Genomic DNA, 21,664 nt, shown 5'->3' on the forward strand with positions numbered 1-21,664 from the left:
TACAGGTGTCACGCTCAAAAGATGTGAAATGCAAGTAACCACTTATTAGCCTAACAAATGCCTTGGGCTGGGCCAGCTACCTCTGACCCCAGATCTAGCCTGCCCTGTCCTGGCACTTATGCCACCTCACACAGCTCTTCAGAGCAGCAACCCGCATATCTGCCTGGATTGCTTGACAAAGTCACAGCTCTCAGCTCCACTCTGGACCCAGTGAATCAAAATCTCAGAAATCTGTTACCTTTGCAAGGCCCCGAGGTGACCCAGATGTTTGGTCAGTTTGGGAAACCACTGCCCCAAGAAGTATTGTCACCACAGCTGCTTTCTGCCTCCCCTTCACTTTTGCAGCAGGGCCTAGAGCCAGGAAGCCAGGCTTCTCCTTTCCTTGCAGACCCTTCATGAGGTAAAGGGCATCCTGCTTCATTCTATATTTTCTTTCCTCCCATTTTTGTTGAGATATAATTGACATCCAGCACTGTCTACGTTTAAGGCGTACAGCATGATGATTTGACTTGCATCATGAAATGACTACCACAATAAATCTAGTGAACATCTATCATCACATATAAATAGTGCTTCACTCTATATTGTCAGACCCCAAATAATCTCCTTCAGCTGATCGCTGCCACGGGTGAAGAGCAGCTGCTGACCGAAATCCTTCCCTGTGCATTTCCAAGGTCTTCCTGTGACCTCAGGGAGTGGGCGTGGGCCTGGAACAGCCCTGGGGAGTGTCAGAGAAGGTGAGGCCCTGGACAGGTGAGACTCTGAGTGGGGAATTGTGCGTGCATGGACTTGGAGGTATTCTTATGTATTTTTGCAGGTGTGTGAGTGTCTGTATGAAAACCAACAGACCCAGAGCTTGACGTTCCCAGCATCCTGTTGTTAGGGGCTCAGCCTCTGCTCTGCCCCCAGACTGTGTCCAGGCTACTCTCTGCACACACCTCATTGAGGACCATTGGCTCTGAGTGGTTCCAGGGGCTCTGGGTGAGGTGTGAGGGTGCTTGGTTATGGACTAAAGGGTGCACAAGTGGCTGTGAGTTGTGTGCTGGAATCGCCTCGGGCTCAACAGAGATTGTCTGGATGCTAATATGATCCTCCGCCCCTGCCAGGTCTTGGATTGTGTGTCGCAACTATCCCCCCGGCCCCCCGCCAGAGTCCTTATCTGACCACTGAATCAAGGTTGGCCCAGCCCCAGTCACCATTACCATGCCCTATTTTATTTTCTTATTAGCAATTACAGTCACCTGAAATCATCTTGACCATTTACTTGGTTTAAGTTACGTCAGTGTAGCAAAGTCAGGGAAGAGCCAGACTGCCTGGATTCAGACCCTGGCTCTGCGACTTTGTTAGCTGTGTGACCCTGGGCAAGTCACATACACTCTCTCTCTGTGCTTTAGCTGCCTTCTTGGTGAAAGTGGGATAATGGTAGTGCTCACCTCGCAGGGCTGTCATGATGGATGAACGAACTGATACAAGTGAGGCGCTGAGGGTAGCACTGGCCTGCAACACCTGCCATGCAAGCATTCTTTCTTGCTGCTCTTGTAATTATTATGAAGCTCAACCACTCACCTCTGCAGTCCCAGGGCCTAGAAAGGGACTGGGAACCACCTGCACACTCAATACTGCTGAATAAATAAACGAATGAGCAATTGAATGACTGAATCTAAGTCCTCCCCCAAAATGTGTGACCCAGCTCCCCTCTCTGGAGCTTGACTCCGCTCCAAGCTGGATCTGAGAGACAAGCGGCCAGATTGATTTTGGAAAATGGCTCTGGGCACAGCCTCCCTTCTCGGGTGATGGGGTTCAGCAGCTTCGTACCCCAGGAGCTGCGGCCTCCTGCTGCCCTCTGCTGGTTGTCTCTAGGACAGGGCCAGCAAACTCAGAGATCACGTGGGGAGTCAGGTGAGAGCTGGGGTCCTGGGGGCCCCTTGGCTGCGACTTCAGATGATCCCGCTTTCCTCCCCTCCGCCTTCCCCCGGTTGCTGCATTCACTTGGAATGCCTTTCCCTAAAAGCCCCTACCCTGCAGGCCCAGATCCAGATGGGTGACCACACCTCTCAGGCCCCCTGGACCCAGACAGCTTAAGACTATGCTCCCTGTTACACGGTCATTCTAGACCCATGCACGAAGGCTATGGGCTAAATTCCAGATTTGAGAAAAAGCAGTGCCACTTTCCCCCTCCCTGACCAGGGAGCTGTAAATCACCTGGAGCCCCAAGGAAAGAGGTGTCAAATCTGACCCCAGGCCATGAAGTAAAAGTTAAGGGAGGGCTGAGGAGAGATGCCAAATTCCCTTCATTCTTGGCCTGTTTAATTATGACCAGTGCCTGAAAGGAGATGAATATATTGCTTTAAAGTTTTTTTAAGCTTTTTCACATTCATGGTTACAGCACTTTTCTTATCTCTACTGTTCTGCCTGTTGGTGTTTTGTCTTCTTTTCTTATATAGATTTATCAGGATACATTTTTCTAATTTGCCTTTTAAAACATGTGGTTTCTGGGTTAATTTATCATTTCTTTCTTTTATTTTTAAAATATTTCACTTTTATATTTGTTTGCTTTGGTCTTTATTTTTTGTTGTTTTTAAAATTTGTTTTAACGAGATGAACATTCAGTTAAATTATTTTCAGTTCACATTTTTATGGTTTTTTAATTTTTAATAACAAAAGTAAAGTATATTTTGCTCTGAGTATAGATTTAACTATAGCTCATAGATTTTGGATACTTATTACTGTTTAGTTTGAGTTTCTTTAATTATTACTCTGTGCATTTTTTCATGTTTCCATACTATTGGCCATCAGTATTTCTTCTTTCATGAATTTCCTCTTCTCATTCTTACTTATCCCATTTTTTTCTACTTAGATATTAATTTTCTTATTGATTTATCTGTTATGTACTTTCAAATAAATCAGACTTTTAATTTTGGTCTTATGTTGTGTTTTACTTTTTGGCAGAGATGTTTTATATATATTTTTTGGTGTAGATATATCAATATTTTATTTGGGTTTTCTTCTCTGATAGTCTTAGATAGCTCTTTTCTAAGGCTACATAAATCATTACTTAAATTTTCTTCTGATTTTTATTTTTATATGTAACTAAAAAAATCTGATTTCATTTTCCTTCCAAATGCTTAACCTTTTAACTCAGCATTACTAATTGAACAATTCATTATTTTCCTACAATTTGGGTATTCTATTTTTATCTTTTATCATACATATATAAGATATATATATATATATATATATCTGTATATTTGGACCCATTTTTGGACTTTGTGGTTTTTACATTGTTTTGTCTATTCCTGTGCCAGTAATACGATGTTGTAAATATGTTAGCTTTCTAAAACCCTTTAAAATAAAATGACCACGTCCATTCTTCTTATATTTTTTTTTTTTGCCAGCAATGAGTACTTTTTTAATTGAAGTATAATTGCTTTACAATGTTGTATTAGATTTACTGTACAGCAAAGAGAATCAGCTATACATATACATATATCCACTCTTCTTATATTTTTAAATCAATGTTTATGACTGTTCTAGGATGTTTATTCTTTCATCAGAGCTTTGGAATCATTTGATGAAATTCTCACAACCTCAGTCACTCTTTTTGGGGGGATTGAGTCTTTGGAGAATTCCAAAGAATTCCAAATCCCTCTCATCCTCTTTCTACTCTCTCAGACCCTCTGTGGCTGGAGACCAGGCATCCCAGGCTTGCTCAAAACCCACCGCTGGGTTTCCTCCCTTTCCTGCCCTGGTCCATCCTTCTGGTCGCAGGATGCGTTTGCTTGGCCTGAAGTTGTCATCTGAGCTTTCGGCCCTGGCCTGGCCCCAGCCACTTACCCCTGAAATAAAGTATTCAGGGATTTAAATGTGCAGCACATCTGGCAGTGAGGTCATGGTGCTATTTCTTCAGATCAATGAGCCTGGAAACAGCTTGAAACCACTTTCTTCAGACCTACAAATAGACTTACAAGTAGGAATTAAGGATTTTTTTACTCAACGCTTCCACTTATTCACTTCATTCATTCTGTCTCCTTACTAAATAAATATGAAAAGTGTCATTTTGCTCAGGCAGGGCCCTCTCGAGTCCCTCTGTGGCTCCAAGTTGTTTCAGCCAGGCAGTCTGAGAGAGACTACACTGCTTAAGTAAATGGAGATTAAATATGTGAATATTCAAAATGTATCCAGTAAGCCAGAAAGAGAAAAACAAATACCGTATGCTAACTCATATACATGGAATCTAAAAAAAATGGTACAGATGAACCCAGTGACAGGGCAAGAATAAAGATGCAGATGTAGAGAACGGACTTGAGGACACGGGGTGGGGGCGGAGGCAAAGGGGAAGCCAGGTCAAAGTGAGAGAGTAGTATTGACATATACACACTACCAAATGTAAAACAGAGAGCTAGTGGGAAGCTGCTGCATAACACAGGGAGATCAACTCGATGATGGGTGATGACTTAGAGGGCTGGGATAGGGACGGTGGGAAGGAGTCGTGGGAGGGAGGGGATTTGGAGAGATATGTATAAATACAGCTGATTCACTTTGTTGTACAGCAAAAACTGGCACAACAGTGTAAAGCAATTATATTCCAAAAAAGAGCTTAAAAAAATGTATCCAGTAAGGATGGCTACACATTCTACAGTAACAACCTCCAAATCCCATTCAAAATCCACGTGGATCTAGGTGATCCCCAAGGGCAGTTGTTTCCCATGCATTTGTTCAGGTGTCCAGAATCCTGGATTGTCCAACCTTATAACCACTAATACTTCTGTGCTCACCAGGGCAGCAGAAAATTGGGCGTTTCAGAAATATGCACTGACCCTCAACTGCTCCCATCCAGAAGGAATACATGTCACAGGGTAATGCTTGCCTCCATAAGTCCCCTCTGAATGAAACATCAGTGACAAACAATAAAATCTACCAAAAGATACCAGTTATTAGACTTACAGAGGACAAGAGTCACAGGCGATTATATTGAACAAAAATGCGTCTTGCTCTCTGAGATCTTGGTGCCTTCACAAGAAGATGGCTCTCCTGTGTTCTCCAGGTTAAAAGGTTTTATAATCCATCCACTCATTCCCAGTCTACTCCTTGAGCACCTCCACTGCCTGTTGCTGAAACACAATTCTACAGCTGATCTCTAATGTTAAGAAAGTGCAGGGCTGTAGTGTCTGTGAGAGCATGCCCAGATGTGTGCATCTGTGTATCCAGTGTCTGGATAAGTATTTGGCATATGAATTAATATTTTATTTCCTCTGATAGATACCTGCTACCTTTGCTCTACTATATAAAACACAGGTAACTTTAAAAGGTCCAATATACTATTAAATGTGAATTAAGGACATCTGGAAGGTAAGAGTGAGCGAGAAGGTTCTGACTGTAAGTAACTCAAATGCCAGTGTTTTATGTCAGTGGGATTCAGAACAAAGATAGGATCCTAGAAAAGTAAACCTCAGAGGGCTTCCCATAGGCTATTTAGTATGGGATGTAGGCTGGTCTGGTAACAGGAGGGTTGAGAGCCAGGAGGCAACTTGAGAATATGTTGTAAAACAGGGGCTTCCTTATGTGGTTGTCCCCCTCCAGGCAGGGAAGGATCCCAGCTTGCTCCCATAATGTCACCTCACATTGTGAGGTTTATAACCTCTCTTGAGAATTAGACTCACACAGCTCTGGCTTCACTTGGCACCTAGGTTACTAAACTAAGGACATGGCTACTATGGTTGGGGTGGGGCTGACGTTGTTTAAGATTTGTGTCGAACTTTGCCCATGAATGATGGTGTAGGAGAGACCTTTGTGTTCAGGGATGGGTAAGGACCTGGATTTCCTTAAATACTTGCCTCGGTCCTCTGCTTTAATCGGGCTGTGTCTGCAAGAGCCCAATGAACCCCCTTACTTATTCTCTGTGCTAGAAAGCAAACCAGACCACCATGGCCCATGGTGCAGGTTGATCTGAAGCTTCTTCCTAGGCTTTGGGGTCTCAGCATTCTTGGCCTTCAACAACAAAGGAGATATACATATATATATATATATATATATATATTTTTTTTTTTTTTCCTTTGTAAGGAGTCACATAGTTCTGACACTCTTTCCTTCCCTCTTGTCAAGAAAAGGCTTGGCTTACATCCTGGGATGAGTAGTGATCACCCACAGAGCATCTGTCCAGACCACCATGACCTCGCGTGGATCCCAGTGGCCATGCTGTGCTATGTGCTTCCTCCCCCGCCCCCAGGGTGAGTTGATTGATTGGATCCGAGGTGGGCATCTGAGACAGGTACATGCATTTCGACATAGTTTTGAAATGATGTCAAGCAAGAGTTTCTGATCTCTGTGACACACGAGAGACCTGGATGCAGAGGAAGTTGGTGTGTAAGGGAGAGAAAGAGGTGAGGATGGCAGAGAGAGGCAGAAGCCAGGGAGGTGGCACAGTGTTGCCTGTGCACCCTCAGTCCTTCTTAAGTCAATTCAGAATTCTCTGTTCTCAGGAAGAAATGCTTCCCTTTGGCTTACCTAGAGCTAGTTGTTTTTCTTATTTGCAATACAAAGAGGCTCTTGTAAGCTCCCTTGGTCGGTGTGCCCAGGCCAGGCCTTTGTACTGGGGAGTTGTTTGCTCACTGTTGTGAAACTGCTTATACTTCTGAAGCTGCCAGGAATTGGGGGTTATTTCAGTAACAGGAGAAGGATCTTAGCAGGGAGCCTGAGCTGCCTGCTGTTGAGAAGTGTGGCTTATGTTTTCCGACTTGCTGTCCCATATCTGAAGTGTGGCTGCAAGCGTGTCGGGAAGAGGGGTAGGGCTTGGGGGTCCCACTGAGAAAGGGCCAGAGAGGGCAGTCCTCCTGGTCCCTGGGAACAAAGGAAAGAGTGGCTGGTTTCCTGTCTGGGGGAGGGCTATTCATTGTCCCCTCCCACGAGCCTGGGGTTCATCCAGGCATTGTTCCAATTTCTTAGGCCCAGATGTCATTTACATCTTTCTTTGCAGTAGTGTGTCAATGAAATCAATGAAATATACAGAGGCCTTGGGCCTAAAAATGTACAGGTCAAGAGCATAAGCTCTGGGGTCAGATGGCCGTTTGCGAGAGCAAGCTGTAGCACGGGGACTACCCGTGCAAGTTCCCGCCCTCTCTGTGTCTTGGTTTGTGTGTCTGTAAAATGAGAAGGATTTGACACTAGATTATCTCTGAGGCAGAGTGGAGAAGAAGATGCCCGGGACTGCCAGGCAGGAAGAGGTTTGGGGATGGACTTGAACATGGCTGGGCACCCTCTGCGCCTGAGACTCAGAAGGGATTAGGCTTGTGCAGATGGTACGTTCTCTAGTGAGCCAACCACAGTCACGTTGTCATGGGTAGAAAGAGATTCTGGGCGGTCAAGGGTGAGGGGAGTCTGCTGGGTGTAAGGCCACTCAGTCTGGCCAGAGAGGCAGATGCCTTCCGGCCAGGTCATCCCTCTGGAACTGTGCAGCTTCCTAGGCTCAGGGCTTGAAGGAAGAGGCAGCCACTGAGGCCTCCCAGCCCCAGGGGCTCCCGCTTGCATTGGCTGGAGGAGCCTGCGGGTTGGGGAGAGGTCTTGAGCAGGGCTCTTCATCAGGGAGGCATCCATAGAAGGACTTTGAAGCCATGGGAGAGAGCGAACCCAAGCCTGGAGTGAGTGTAAGGAGACGAGGGAACCAGAGCTGAGGCTCTCGTGCTCCTCTGGGGAGGGGTCCAGGAGGGGAGGAGGATGAGCTAAAGAGCCTGATGCAGAGCAGCCAGAAGGAGAAGCAAATTGCCAGCAGAGGAGGGCAAGGGAAGGAGGAGGCAGTGCTCAGCTGTCAAGTGCATCCGGTGGTTGGAGGCGGTGGAGGGCTGAGGGGGAGACACTCGATTTTTTGACCAGGTCGTCTTGGAGATGTCATTTTTGCCCTTGCCCCGGAAAAGCAGGCTGGACCGCTTTCTCTCTGACATTTATTCTTTGTGTGAAGCCAGTTTAGAACTTTATTCTGAGGGAGGCATTCCATAGGAGCCCTGCCTCTGGCCGCATCCCTTGCATCTGTGCAGAAGCCCTGGCCTGCAGAGGGTCACCATTTTATTGGGACGTTGGCAGCACGCAGCTCTGGGCACTGCCCCACCCTCCCCTGGGGCTCAGAACTCGCAGATCACGAGGCGCTGTTCTCCACAGGCCTTGTCGTTCCACTTGCCATTGGTATAGATCTCCACACAATTCTCTTTGCCACCATCGTTGTTGGGTTCCCCGGGGGCCCAGTTGGAATAGACCAGGGGCTCCCCGGAGGGGTAGGTGAACGTGCCCTCCTTCTTGATGTCGGTCATGCCCAGGAAAGCAGCCTTGTTCTGGGCTGCGACCAGCTGGCTCAAGGCCTCGTTTTCCGCTGCAGAGCGTGGGGAGGCCAACTGTCCCCCGGCCTGTGTGCATATTTTCTGCGCGTCCTGAAAAGTCTTTTCAAAGCCTCCCGTCTTGAAGATCTTCTCCCCGACACCCCGGCCATTGGGGAAGAGCTCCACTAGGGGAAGAGGAGAGTCCATTTGGGGTGATGGCAGCACCTGGACCTTCGTGCTCCAACCAGAGCCCCCCAGCCTCCCATCCAGGGCACCAGGGCACCACAGGAGGAAAGCGAGGCACTTGGTTCCAGAGCAGCCCTGGCTCCAGCATGGGCCCTGTGAGTGGTGCTGTGGTCTCCACTGGCAGGTGAGGACCCTGGAACTCAGGGAGCTTACAGAAGAGGCTCAAAGTCACACAACTGTGAAATGCAGAGTGAGGATCAAACCCTGTTGGATGTGACACTAACACTTAGACCTGCACTTTCTGTTCCTCCCATGTCAGATGCCAGAACCAATTTTTCAATAACTGTGTAGATTGGAATGACTTTGCCCAGGGAAATGACACTGTGCAGCCCTGGGGCAGTTCCTGAGAGTGTGGAAAGCACCATGAAGGGGGCTCACTCTCACCCCTGCATGATGGCTGGGCACGTGGGGTTATCAAAGGGGGGTCTGTGCTGTGTGGCGGGGTGAGGGGAAAGGCAAGGAGAGGGTGGGGCATCTGAGAGCAGCGACATGCTAATCTCTGCATTGGGGGCAGCCCAGTGTTGGCCTCTTGATAAGCTTGCAGGTGATGCCCCAGCCCGTCAGCCTCCCTGGACCGCTGGGCAGGGGATGAAGGCATCTGAGAGATGTGGGTGGGATTGGGAGGCAGGGCTGGGATGGGCGCTAGAGAGAGCCCTGTTTGGGAGTCAGAAGGCTACGTGTTCAGTTTTATCTTAGCAAGTCATTTCCCTTTTCAGGGTTTCCCATTCCTTATTTCTGAAGTAGGGGTACACTATATAAAAGCTTCACCTGTGTGACATGTTAAGTATCTCTTATTATTCCATCCCATCCCCATCCCTTTGATTTCTAGGCTCTTGCATGGAAATCTTCAGGGCTCCCAAGAGGGCTCACTGGACTGGTTAGGAAACCAGGCTTCACCCTGACCCCTTACCTTTCTCCTCTGAGTAGCTTTAACAAGGACTCAGGGGCCAGATTCTCCCAGGGTCAGGATGGCACCCAGAGCAGCCCTGGGCAAGGTTAGTGCAAGTTCTTGTGCCATGATTGGTTTTGTGTCCAATGCATCTGGTGGGTATGAGTGTGTGTGCCTGACTATGTCCATGTATCTATCTGAAGGTACATGGGAGGACTTAAGGTCCATTGGATGGGTGTGCATATTTGTGTGTGCATATGTGTGTGTGTGCTCATGTATGTAGATGGTGTGGATGAGTGATGGTGTTTAAGTACACACATGTGGCTGGTACATACACCCACATTCTGCTTGTTTGCTTCAGTGTGCATGTGAGCGAGTGAATAGGTATGCAGACGTGTGTGTGGAAGGAGGAAGACCTAGCAAATGCTGGCAACTCTCATCCTTACTTCTTAGGTACTTAGTTGGCTTGAGCCCTTAGGGGCTAACCCTCTGTCTCAGCCAAGCAGACCCCTTTATGCTCTACTCCTTCAGAAAATGCTTCTTTTTCTGGATCAGTGAGGTTTGATGAATGATGTGGCCTCCTAGCTGATGTCGGGGAGAGCAGAGAAGGAGGAGGGGAGTTGGGGACTGAGGTGGAGAGTCTGAAAGGCACAGGACACTCAGGTGTGCACTCCAGGAGGCCTCTGCCTCCTTAGAATTCCAGGCTTAGGGAGGAATCTTTGCTTTAAACACCCAAGGAGGTACAGGAAGAATCCCGCACTGGCTGGACACTGGGGACAGCCTGCCCCTGCCCAACCCAGGGGCACCTTTAGGTTGAGATACTTTTTGGCCACACACCAAGGTCAGGGCCCCACCAGCTGTGACCCCCACGGGCAGCATCCAAGCCCCCACTCTCCAGACAGTGTCTGGATTCTCTGCAGCCTTGGGCTGTGCAGCCGCCTCTTGGGCTCGTGCCCAGCTGGCCCCACAGAGGGAAGAAATGCGTTCTGGGTTGGGTGTCTGCTTTCTATCATAGGGACCTGCCCAAGGTCAGCAGGGGTGAGGATCTGCTGAACTAGTGATATGGACCGCATCCTCTTCCTCCTCCCTTGCATCTACTTGCAGCTCCTGGAGGACGTGGCTGCACTGCTGTGTCCCAGCCCATTCTTAGCCCCATTGCCTGCCCAAATTCCAGGTCCAGTCCTAAACATGGTCTAGCCAGTTTTCGACCCAAGCCCAGCCAACTCCAAGCCAAGTCCCAGATCCAGTCTGATTCCCACCCTGGGTACCTGGCTCAGGTTCAGGTCCGGGAACTCACCTTTCTTATACTGAGAGAAGGCATTCTGGAGGCGTTGTACCTGTCCCTGTAAGGTCTCCATGCGCTGCCTCAGAGCAGTGATGTCTGCAGGAGAGAGAGGCCCAGTGAAGGCGGGTCCAGAACAGCCTGGGATCAGCTCAGAGCCCAGGCCTCAAGGGAAGGATTCCCAGTTGCAGGCACATATTGGGGGCGGGGTTAGGGAGCTGGGACAGACACATAGGAAGCCCACATCTGCTGACATAGCTGGCCTCTGTTGCCCATGGGATTTCCCATGGTTCTGCTGTGAACAGTATCCCACGAGCAGGTCCCTGCACCACATGGACAGTGAAACAGATAACGTTTTCATTCCAAATTCTAGAAACCTGATAGCACTTCCTTTTGGTGGGGAGCAGGGAGAGGAATACATGTAGCTCATGTACTTCCCATCCATCGGCTTATTTGAAGTTCAACGCTATGTGATGAATTGGAGAGGGAGGTGTGCTTGTCCCAAAGATCAGATGGAAAAACTAGTCAGCTTGCCCTCCAGCGAGTCTTAGAGGCTAAGACCAGAGACCTCCTCACCTTCCCGCCTGACAGTGTTTCCTGCTTCCACCCCCACCTGTGACTAATGGGGACCCCTGAGAGGAGGGGCTGGAAGGGCTTCCTCCCACCCCTCCCTCCCCACCCGCGCCCTCGTGGGGGCCCCCAGAGCTTCCTTACCTGGGAGCCCACTCTCTCCCTTTGCTCCTCTTTCTCCAGGAGCACCTCTGTCCCCCTTCAGTCCGGGGGGGCCCCTGGCACCTGAAGGTCCCTGTGGACCCGTGGCTCCAGCAGGCCCTGGGACCGGAGAAGAGTTGCGTGAGTTCTGGACACCTGTTCCAGCATTTTCTCCTCCCCCAGGACATGGACTGTCCTCTCGCCCAGCAATACACCCCCCCCCCCCACATACATATGTCCCTCTGTGCCCGGGAGCCAGCCCTGCATCCTCTCTGTACACTGACTGTCCCCGTCACCCAACAACCAACCTTCACTGTATAAACACGGTCCCTGCTGCTCACACCTCCCTCTCCCTAGAGACCGACAGCTCCCAGAGCCCCACACGGGCTATCACCCGGATGCCAGCTCTGACCTGCTGGGTGGCGGCGGGGGGCGCAGGGGAACAGGAGCCCAGCCCCGCTTCCATCGCTCACCTGCCGCCCCAGCACTTCCAGGGCCTCCGCGCTCACCGGGGGCACCTCTCTCTCCTTTAAGACCTGGGGGGCCTCTCGTCCCGGGAGAGCCCTGCAGGCCTGGGGCACCCACTTCTCCTGAGGAAGGAACACGTCGGGAGGAGCATGGATGAGTGTGCGCTCAGCACATATCATTTCCTCAGTAGCGGAGCTTTTCTCCCACGGCTCCAGGTGAGAGAGTGACCTGGGAGACTCCTCCTTACTGCCCGGCCTCCTCCAGGGAGGGTATCGGGGACACAGGATCAGTGTGAGAACCTGAGGGGTGAGGCCATGGCAAGGCCTACCCGGTACAGCTGGTGCAGGCTTTTCCAGGCACTCTGCACATACTTGAGGCCCCATCACAGTCTGCCACTCTCACCGCTCCCTTCTCCCTCCCACACCCGCCACACACCAACCACCTACCTTTGGGTCCAGTCTCTCCTTTGGGGCCTGGTGTGCCTGGAGGTCCCATGTTCCCCTGCCTCCCTGAGGGACCCTCTCTTCCAGCTGGACCAGGCATACCCGGAGGTCCTGGAGGCCCTGGGGGAAAGGACCAGCCCAGTCAGTGACACTCCATCTCCTTTCAAGTAGAGCGCATCAAAGATGGGGCAGCAGTAGAAGTCAGACAGGCAGCAGCCTCCTAAAGATGTCGCCCCACAGCAGCTCCAGGCTTCCCTGAAATCACCCAGGGCCACCTTCTGAATGACCTTCTGCCTTCCTCCTGGGGTAGAATCTGTGCATGCCTCCTGGCTGTCCTAGCAGCAACACACCACCTGCAGACCCCTACATTCCATGCCCAGCTGCTCACCAGACGGTCCAGTGTCTCCCTTGGGTCCGGGTTCTCCAGCAGAGCCATTGTCCCCTTTGGGCCCAACTGGGCCAGCTGGGCCAGGCATCCCTGCTCGTCCTGCAGGTCCTGGCAAACCTGTAGCCGCAGAAGAAATGGGCATAAATCTGGCCCCAGGCCCAGGAGGAGCCAGCTGCCCAAGGGTCAGGCCCCTGGCATTCCTTCAGGGTTCTATAGGGTGTAGGCACTCCGCCTGCCCATGACTTGGTCCAGTGGTGATTCAGGAAGGAGGTGTCCACATCCCCATTTTACAGGTGAAGAAAGAGGCTTGCCAGGGTTGGAGGCAGATGCAAACCAAGACCTGCCTGACTTTGCACACAATGCCCCTTCCCCTGCCCCAAGGCCACAGTATTTATGGCAGGCAGTCTGTCAGCTTTCACCCTGGATCATGCACTCCTTGGCCTCCCCCTTCCCAGAACCGAAGTTTATATCAGAAATCACTCCTGACACTAATCACCAGAGAAATATAAATCAAAACCACAAGCTATCACATCACACCTGTCAGAATAGCTATTATCAAAAAGACAGCAAATAGTAAGTGTTGGAGGATGTGGAGAAAAGGGAACCTTTGTGTACTGTTAGTGGGAGTGTAAACTGGAACAGCCACTACGGAGAACAGTATGGAAGTTCCTCAAAAAATTAAAGACAGAACTACCTACAACCCAGCAATTCCACTTCTGAGTATTTAACCAAAGAAAATGAAAACACTAACTTGAAGAGATATATGTACCCCCAAGTTCATTGCAGCATTGTTTATGGTAGCCAGGACATGGAAGCAGCCTCGACCTTTAATATCTGTCGATGGATGAATGAATGGAGAAAATGCAAGGGGTATATACAGTGGAGCATTATTCAGCCATAAAAAGGAATGAAATCTTGCCATTTGCCACAACATAGGTGAACCTTGAGGGCATTATACTAAGTGAAATAAGTTAAAAAAAAAGAGAGGTACCGTAGGATCTCATATGTGGAATCTGAAGAAACAAATACAATGTACGGATAGATACAGAGAACAGATTGGTGGTTGCTAAAGATGGGGTTGGGGAGTGAACAGAATGGGTAACAGTAGTCAAAAGGTACAAACTTTGAATTATAAAACGTGTAAGTCCTAGGAATGTAATGTAGAGCAAGGTTAGTATACTTCATAATAGTGCATTGCATGCTTGAAAGTTGCTAAGGGCATAGATCTTAAAAGTTCTCATCACACACACACACAAATTGTAACTATGTGTGTTGATGGATTTTGACATGACTTATTGTGATGATCATTTCACAATATACACAAATATAAAATCATTATGTTGTATACCTGAAACTAATACAATATTATGTATCAATGAAGATTTAATAAAAAGAGAAAAAGCTATGTAACATGCTCTTAAACTATAGAAAATTGACCAAATTATTATGCATCACGACATGATAAAAGTATGCTATAAACACTATTTAATATGATTTGGTTTCATAAATATGTCTATGTGTGTGTAAAGTGTGTGCACGTGTAACACACATGGGAAAACCACAAGAACAGCGTATACAAGAGTGTTCACAGCTGTTCTTTCTAAGTGGCATAGTGAAAGTAATTATAATTTCCTTCTTTTATCTTTAGTGACCACATTATTTTTGAATTGAAAAATAGACCAAACATTTTAAAAAAGACATGTTCTCTCAAGAAAGGCTCCTTAAGTCTAAAATTACAAGAGATTTACCGTGGTTTAAGAATTTTACACTCAATTCTGTGAGTTTGGTTATTTTCATTGAGATGAAATTCATGAAATATAAAATTAACCTCTTTTTTTTTTTTTTTTGCTGCACCATGCATCTGTGCGATCTAAGTTCCCAGACCAGGGATCAAACCTGGGGCCTATCAGTGAGAGCGCTAAGCCCCAAGCACTGGATGCCAGAGAATTCCCTAAAATTAACCTTTTTAAAGTATGTAATTCAGTGGCATTTAGCACATTCACAACATTGTGCAACTACCACCTCTCTTTAGTTCAAATATATTCCATCAACCCGAAAGAAAACCTCATACCCATCAATCGCTCCCTCCCTGCCTCCTCCCAGGTCCGGCTACCACTACTCTGCTTTCTATCTCTATTATTTATTCTGGATATTTTATATAAATACATACAATACATGACCTTTTGTGTCTGGCTTTTTTTAACTCAGAGTGACGTTCTTGAGGCTCATCCAATTTGTAGCACATGTCGGTACTTCATTCCTTTGTAAGGCTGAGCAATGTTCTATTGTGTGAATACAACACATTTTGTTATCCATGCACCATGGATAAACGCTGATAGACACTTGGGTTGTTTCCATCTTTTGGCTGTTGTGAATAAAGTATTCATGTGCAAAAAGACAAGAGAAGAAATGCGAACCTGTTCATTCACTTCTTTGTTCATTTCCTCATTATTTCATTTATTAGCTCACTGGGAAACGATCTGTGGAACCTAACTTTTTGCTGAGCACTGAGCAGGATGTAAATGTTAGCACCAGGTCCTGGTCTGCAAGGGAATTGTCTTCAAATTTTAAACTGTGAGGTATGGGTAACGAGTGAGGAAGACAGTTGATGAGATGTCCCTTGTCCCATCCCAGCATCCCCAACCCCGGCACACACACATACTCGGAGGAAACAGGACTTCAAGGCTGAGGAGGATGTAGAGAGACTTGGAGAGGAGAGGTGACATTTCAGATTTGGAAACCATTCTCCCAGGACAGGAAGGGCCAGGGCTGCCTGGGCCAAGCATGTGCTGGTGGTGGGAGACTGTGCATTTGATGGGTGGCTGAGAGCCTTTGTGCTGGGCATTCTGTCCTGCTTTTAGTTACAATGGTCTCTAGGGGAGGCATGAAATGGAGGCATAGAGGGTGGGCCTCGCATCCCAATCCCACAGTGCCCTGTGCTCGGGCAGAGATGCCCTGGTTCTTCGCTGAGCCTCTGTTGGGCTCCCTCCAGGCTGCGGTGGCAGCAGGTACACGGGAGAAAAGCCACTCCTTAGAAGGAAGTGTTAGAGGTTGCCCATGCTTGTGCATAAACCGTGGAGGCCGTGAGAGCACTGCGGTGGAGGAAGGGACCCAGTTCTCAGCAGCAAGCACCATGCCTCCCATAGCACTCATTTTGCATCCTAGCAGCCCCCGGAGTCCTAGCCCTGTACCTTACTGCCACCTGCAGTGAAGCTTTATGAACCAGCACTCTGGCCTGTCTTGACTGCACTTAAAATTCCTCCTTTCTTGGCAATTTACATTCATTTATTCCACAAGTACTCACTAAGCTTGTCCGAGGTACAAGGCACTGTCCTAAGTGCTGGGATTATATTAGTAAAAGAAACAGACGAAAACCAAATCTCTTCCTCATGGAGCTCAAACTCAACTGCATAGCAACAGACAATCAATATTAAAATGGACAACAAATGAGAATTTATCAGATCAGAATATGTGCCAGAGAGGAAAAATAAAGCACAGAGTACTGGTGGGGGTGTCTTCTGAATAGGAGGGTCAGAGCAGGACTCTGTCTGTGAGTAAAGCCGTGAAGGAGGTGGGGACAGAGCTATGGGATGTGTATGGGAAGAGCAAGGACAGGGCCCTGAGGAGGCAGGGGCTGAAGCTGCTTAGGGACCAGCAATGACCAGTGTGGTCAGAGCCCAGGGAGTGTGGCTGGAGTGGAAGGAAATGATATCGGAGATCAGCAGGGGTGGAGGGTGGCCTTGAGGGCTGCTGTGGGGTGTGAGGATTTACTCCAAAGGAGATGTGAGCCCCTGGAGGGACTGTCTCACTGAATCCTGCTGGGCAGGAGTCTTGGAGGTGCTGAGGAATGAGGGAATTGTCCCTGGAAATACAGCCCCCCCAAGCAGGGTCCAGGTCTTGTTGGCCCTGCATGAACTGTCTGGGGCATCACCAAGTGACCCGGCTCCACCCTCTCCCTCTGTCTCTCCTCTCAGGCCCATCTTGTCCTTTACAGCAGGTTCTTGGGACCTCGTGCACCAGAATCTGTAGGGGAGGTTGTCACTAGTGCAGGCTCTGACCCAACCCAGATCTACTGAGTCAGGATTCTGAGGATGCTCCGACCTGCAGGAAATTCTCAACCCTGTAACAGTTGAATGAGGAAAGTACCTGGAGCTGAGGAGCCAGAGTGGAGCCTGGTCCTTAGCCTGATTGTGCAGTGTTCTCTCTCCAAGCACCGACCCAAGGTCAGGCTTGGAATGCACAGGAAAGGGAGGTCTTCGAGTCTGTCATATAGAGTGAAGGAAGTCAGAAAGAGAAAAACAAATACTGTATGCTAAGGCATATATATGGAATCTAAAAAAACCGATACTGATTAAACGAGTGGTGGGGCAAGAATAAAGACGCAGACGCAAAGAACGGACTTGAGGACACAGAGGTGGAAGGGGAAGCTGGGACGAAGTGAGAGAGTAGCATTGACATATATACACTACCAAATTAATACAGAAGGGTAGTGGGAAGCTGCTGCATAGCACAGGGAGATCAACTTGATGCCTGGTGATGACCTAGGGGGTGGGTTAGGGAGGAAGGGAGGGTGGCTCAAGAGCGAGGGATATGTGGATATCTGTATCAATACAACTGATTCACTTTGTTGTACAGTGGAAACTGGCAAAATATTGTAAAGCAATTATACTCCAATAAAGAGCTGAAGGCAAAAAAAAAAAAAAAAATGGGGGAAAGCCACACTCCATGTCACTCAGAGGGCCACTGTAGGAAAGGCTCCCCACCCCACTCCCTGCCCCAGCATTCACTTCAGGGCCCTTCTGAGAGCTAGAGCGAGCTGGCACCTTGAATACCACCCTTCTTCTGAGTTCGCTTCCAGGTCACCCATCTCCAAGCCCCAGCCCATTCATGTTGAGGACTACTTCCTGTCTGTAAAGAACAGACAGATACTTTGCCTTATCCTACAGGCCTGGGGATGTTACCTGCTCTCTCCAGCTTAAATGCTGTTTGTTTCCTTCCTCCCCAACCACAATGCAAACCCCAGAAAGAGAAAGACCTCAGTGGATCCCTGCATGGCCCCGGCCCAGTGCCATGGGGATCCGCTCCTTCTTGTTGCTGGTTCATTGAATTCTCACTTCTTGCCAATAAGACCCAGATCTTCCCCTGTGGGGAATTCTGATTATTAACAATTCTGTTAATAATCAGTACCTTTGGAAACCGCAGGAGAATTGACGTGATTGGTACAGTGAGAAGATGCAGCTTTATCCTGAAGACTCAACAGAAAAATGAAGCCTTGGCCTAATTATTTGTCCCTGTGTGGTAGGTATTATTTCCATCTACAGGTGAGCACTTGAGACTCAGAAACTCTGAGTGCCTTGTCCCCGGGGGTCCCTGCTATGGAGATGAAGCCAGCAGTCAAGCCCAGCTGTGTCTGATGCAGAAGCCCGTGTCCTTTTCACCTTCCAGGTTGGGTGTCACTTAGCACCTTTGTGTCACAATTTTCCCATCTATCCAATGAGATTAATACATCCCTTGTAAAACTTTTGGTGAGATTAAATATACGACTCAAGTTTTAACGTTATGCAAGCACATGGTTGGACAATGAAATGTGAGCTGCCTTTCCTTCTCTCCATAATGTATTTAAGGAAAATCCTTTTGATCAGGCCTGAGTATGGGCCACAGAGCCTCATCCTTTCCCAGCTCTCATGGAGTCAAGTTTAATTAAATATTAAATATATTTAACATCCTGGTAAAGCATCATACATTCAGAATGAATAGCAATTAAGTTCTGGAGCAGGGTCTAGAGGACCCCAAATACCAGTCATTTACTCACTGTTTGCTCATTCTTGGGGAGGTGGAGGCAGGAGATCCTAGGGGAGGAGTCAGGGCAGCTGGTGATGGAGCTGGGGGCTCGGGGCAGCCAGTCTTTGCCAACCAGTAAATCTGTGTTTTAAGTGTGCTGAATATCTGGGGGAAACCCACTCGCATTGCATGAAGAAGACCATTTCCAAGGCTTCCACAGGAGAATATCCAGAGTTTCTGGGTTGGTTATAGTTCCAATGTCCACCCCTTCCCCCCAGGACAAGCTCATGGTCCCAGCTCTACCTGGCTCCCCCTTCTCGCCTCGGGGGCCTTCTCTCCCATCTCGTCCATCACGACCAGGCAGGCCATTCTCCGGGGGGCTACACATGACCAGGGTGCAGGCATTGGCCAGTGTTTTCTGGGAATAGATCTTCATTTCTGCTCCCAGAGACCTTGGGGGCTGTGTGAGCAGGATCAGCACGGAGAGAGGGAGGAGAAGCATGTCCTGGGCAGAGGACAGAAAGAAAGGGGAAATACTCTTGGTCAGGAAGCAGATTAGGGCTGGCCCAGCTCCTGGAGGTCAGGAGAAGCACTTCCCCTACCTCCTCTCCCTTGCTCTTGTGCCAAGGGCAGCAGGGCCCTGCTAGCAGTTTAGGGAGAAGGTGGGCATAAGGTCTGGCCTGGGAGGGCATGAGTTGATCAGCTGGACCTCTGACAAGGTGGCCAGCAGCAGGAACTTATTCTCAGATGCTCTGTGTCATCCCTTCCTATGACACCCCTTGGACACTGCCATGGGCACTGTGGCCAGGATGTAGAATTCCTCACTGAGGCCATCTGTCTCATCAGGAAGAACTCATTGAGTGCCCACAGCCAGGAACCATTCCCCTCTCCGGACCTCCTCCTCCCCTTCTATACCAGTAAGATGGCCAGCTTAGCTCTGACAAGGCAAACACATTTCCTCTCACTTGCTGCCTTGGATGGATGGTACTGGTGGTCTGCAGTGCTGTCTGAAAAAGAGCCAGAGTCCTGAATGCTTGGTGACATAGTCCTGAGCACAGGATGGGTGCATGCCTGAGTGTTTGCCAGGTGATTTGCCATTCCTGGGCTCCACGAGGAGAGCCCCTGGGACACCTAGGGTCCTGTCCAGGGCTCCTGAGAGGACATGGGACAGGGGCCTCATGGAGGAAGGGGATGGTTAGTTTGCGGGGAGGAAAGAGCCGATGTCCAATAGGGCATCTGGTTACCATCAGAAACAGACTCAGGCTAAGTGAGATCAGGGTGGGTGCAGGACCTGGGTCACCCCCAATGTTGGGCTCCTTTCCTCTCTCAGAACCTGTAAAGTTATGAGCATGGATAGCGCTCATGGGAGTTGCAGAGGCTGGGAACAAAGTCTGAGGACCTCTGCAGAGGACAGGGGGTCACCAGGCAGGCTGTGGTAGTGGGAGAACAGGGGCTTCCTGACCAGAAAATACCTCCTTCCAAAAGGAAGATGAGTTGCATGTTCCACAGGAGCTTCCAGACAATGGCATCTGAGGTCTGGCTGGATGTCACATCCAACTGACCCACCCTCTCCCAGCCCAGGAAACACATCTCCCGCCGAGCAAAGGGACAGAGTGACGAGGGCCCCTTATTACCCCACTGGGCCCCCACCTCCACCACCCACCCTCCTAGACCGGAACAGCTACAGAGCCCCTGCCTTCCTCAACACCAGTAGCATAAACCACCCACACAGCCCAGAGATTTTCGGTGCACCTTGGGCAAACAAAACGAGAGGCAAGGACAGAGACACTCACAGTTGCTTCCTTGAGGGCTTCAAAATCTTCAGGCAAATTCCACTTTCCTGGGCAGGCGCTGGCTATTTATACCTGCTCCGTAAGCTGAGCCTCCCAGTCCCGGTTTTCTGAGAACTCTCATCAAGAAGTAGGGCAATTTTCTTCCTTGTTGACTCACTCAATTTCACCCCACCTGGGTTCTGGACACTTGCCACTGTGTAGTTCATAAAACTACACACACACATCACCTTAGCGTTCATAGAGCACCCTCAGCCCACGATCTCATCTTCACCTCACTGTAGCCCTGTGAGAAATGGCAGCACCCGTGTCTATATGTCACAGATGTCCAGGAATCTGAGGTCCTGAGAAGACAAGCAAGTTGCACAATGACCTACAACTCTTGCAAAAGCAGCCTGCATCTGCAGACTCCAAGAGCCAGCACCTGCTGTGCCCACTTCTCTTCCTCCTTCATGTTCACAGTACTGCTCAGATATTAGGAAAGAGCCTGCAGCTCCTTGGTATAGCCGAACAGGGGCGGGGCAGGTGGAGGGGCTGCCAAGGCAGCAGCCTGTGGGGGGCAGTGGCTGGGGGAGCTCTTTTGCTTCCTGCTCTACATGTAGGACAGCCCCCCACATGCCTTTTATGGTATGGCTTTCCCTTAACTTGCTTGCCCAAATCTCCCCACCTCTTTAGCAAGCGTTTGTCCATTATGTGGCTCTAGTGGCCAGTTTGATTCCTGGAGCTGCTGATATACTGTTGTAACCATTCCCAAGGAAACTCTAACTCCCAGTGACTGTGGGGCAGTGGCTGGCATCTCCACTTGCTTTTAGGTCCCTATGACTTCATCTCTTCCATCAACCCTTCACCTAGGTCTGTCTACACACCAGCTACCCCAGGTCTCCAATCCTCTCCTTTGGCCACCCCATTGCAGGTGCTGACTGGCTCCTGGGTTTTGATGCTCCTTGCCTATTGTGGAATCTATCATGCCAGCCTTCCTCAGTTGGTAGGGAAAGCTCTTCTCTTTCCATATTGCAATTTTGGAAGCAGGCTCCCAGAGTAGAGCACCTGGGCCCCTAAGGCTTGAGCTCTTCCATTACTAACCCACGGCCCTCCCTCTTCTAGGACGTTCATGTGGCCCCTAGAGACCTAGGTCAGCCTGGAGGTTGAACTGAACCCTAGCTCTCCTCTCCCTGCAAAGCCTAACTGTCAAGTCTGATGCTGATGGCTAGACACACTCTCCTTATTTACGGCGACGTTCAGTTCAGGAGTCCTATACTTCGTCTCTTCCTGCAAGCTGGCTTCTGTTAACTGCCACCTCCTAGACTGTCAAATGCATCCCTCGCAAGGCCCTCGGACCCCATTATAGCGCAGAATACGGTGT

At 49.2% G+C, this 21,664-nt stretch overlaps 1 protein-coding gene across 1 annotated transcript; it reads right to left on the bottom strand.

Annotated features, from left to right (window-relative positions):
- Nucleotides 1-7,950: 7,950 nt before the first annotated feature.
- LOC130854034 (pulmonary surfactant-associated protein D) lies at nt 7,951-20,328 on the bottom strand. The gene is made up of 8 exons (XM_057736609.1): nt 20,305-20,328; nt 18,815-19,016; nt 12,731-12,847; nt 12,346-12,462; nt 11,905-12,021; nt 11,435-11,551; nt 10,736-10,819; nt 7,951-8,488 (listed from the first exon to the last, which is right to left on the bottom strand). Exons 2-8 carry the CDS (start codon nt 19,011-19,013, stop codon nt 8,112-8,114), a joined length of 1,128 nt encoding a protein of 375 aa, XP_057592592.1. The 5' UTR covers nt 19,014-19,016; nt 20,305-20,328; the 3' UTR covers nt 7,951-8,111.
- Nucleotides 20,329-21,664: the final 1,336 nt, after the last annotated feature.

This window comes from Hippopotamus amphibius, chromosome 5 (genome assembly GCF_030028045.1).
Source record: "Hippopotamus amphibius kiboko isolate mHipAmp2 chromosome 5, mHipAmp2.hap2, whole genome shotgun sequence".
NCBI lineage: Eukaryota > Metazoa > Chordata > Mammalia > Artiodactyla > Hippopotamidae > Hippopotamus > Hippopotamus amphibius.

Bases quoted from the DNA above. Each gene is read 5' to 3' on its own strand.
- LOC130854034 (XM_057736609.1), bottom strand. From the start codon at position 19,013: ATGCTTCTCCTCCCTCTCTCCGTGCTGATCCTGCTCACACAGCCCCCA. The intron at 12,022-12,345 runs GTAGGTGGTTGG...TTCCTTCCTCAG, and splicing joins AGGAGAGACTGGACCCAAAG to GAGAAGTGGGTGCCCCAGGC. The intron at 8,489-10,735 runs GTGAGTTCCCGG...CTCTTCCCCTAG, and splicing joins CTTCTCTCAGTATAAGAAAG to TGGAGCTCTTCCCCAATGGC.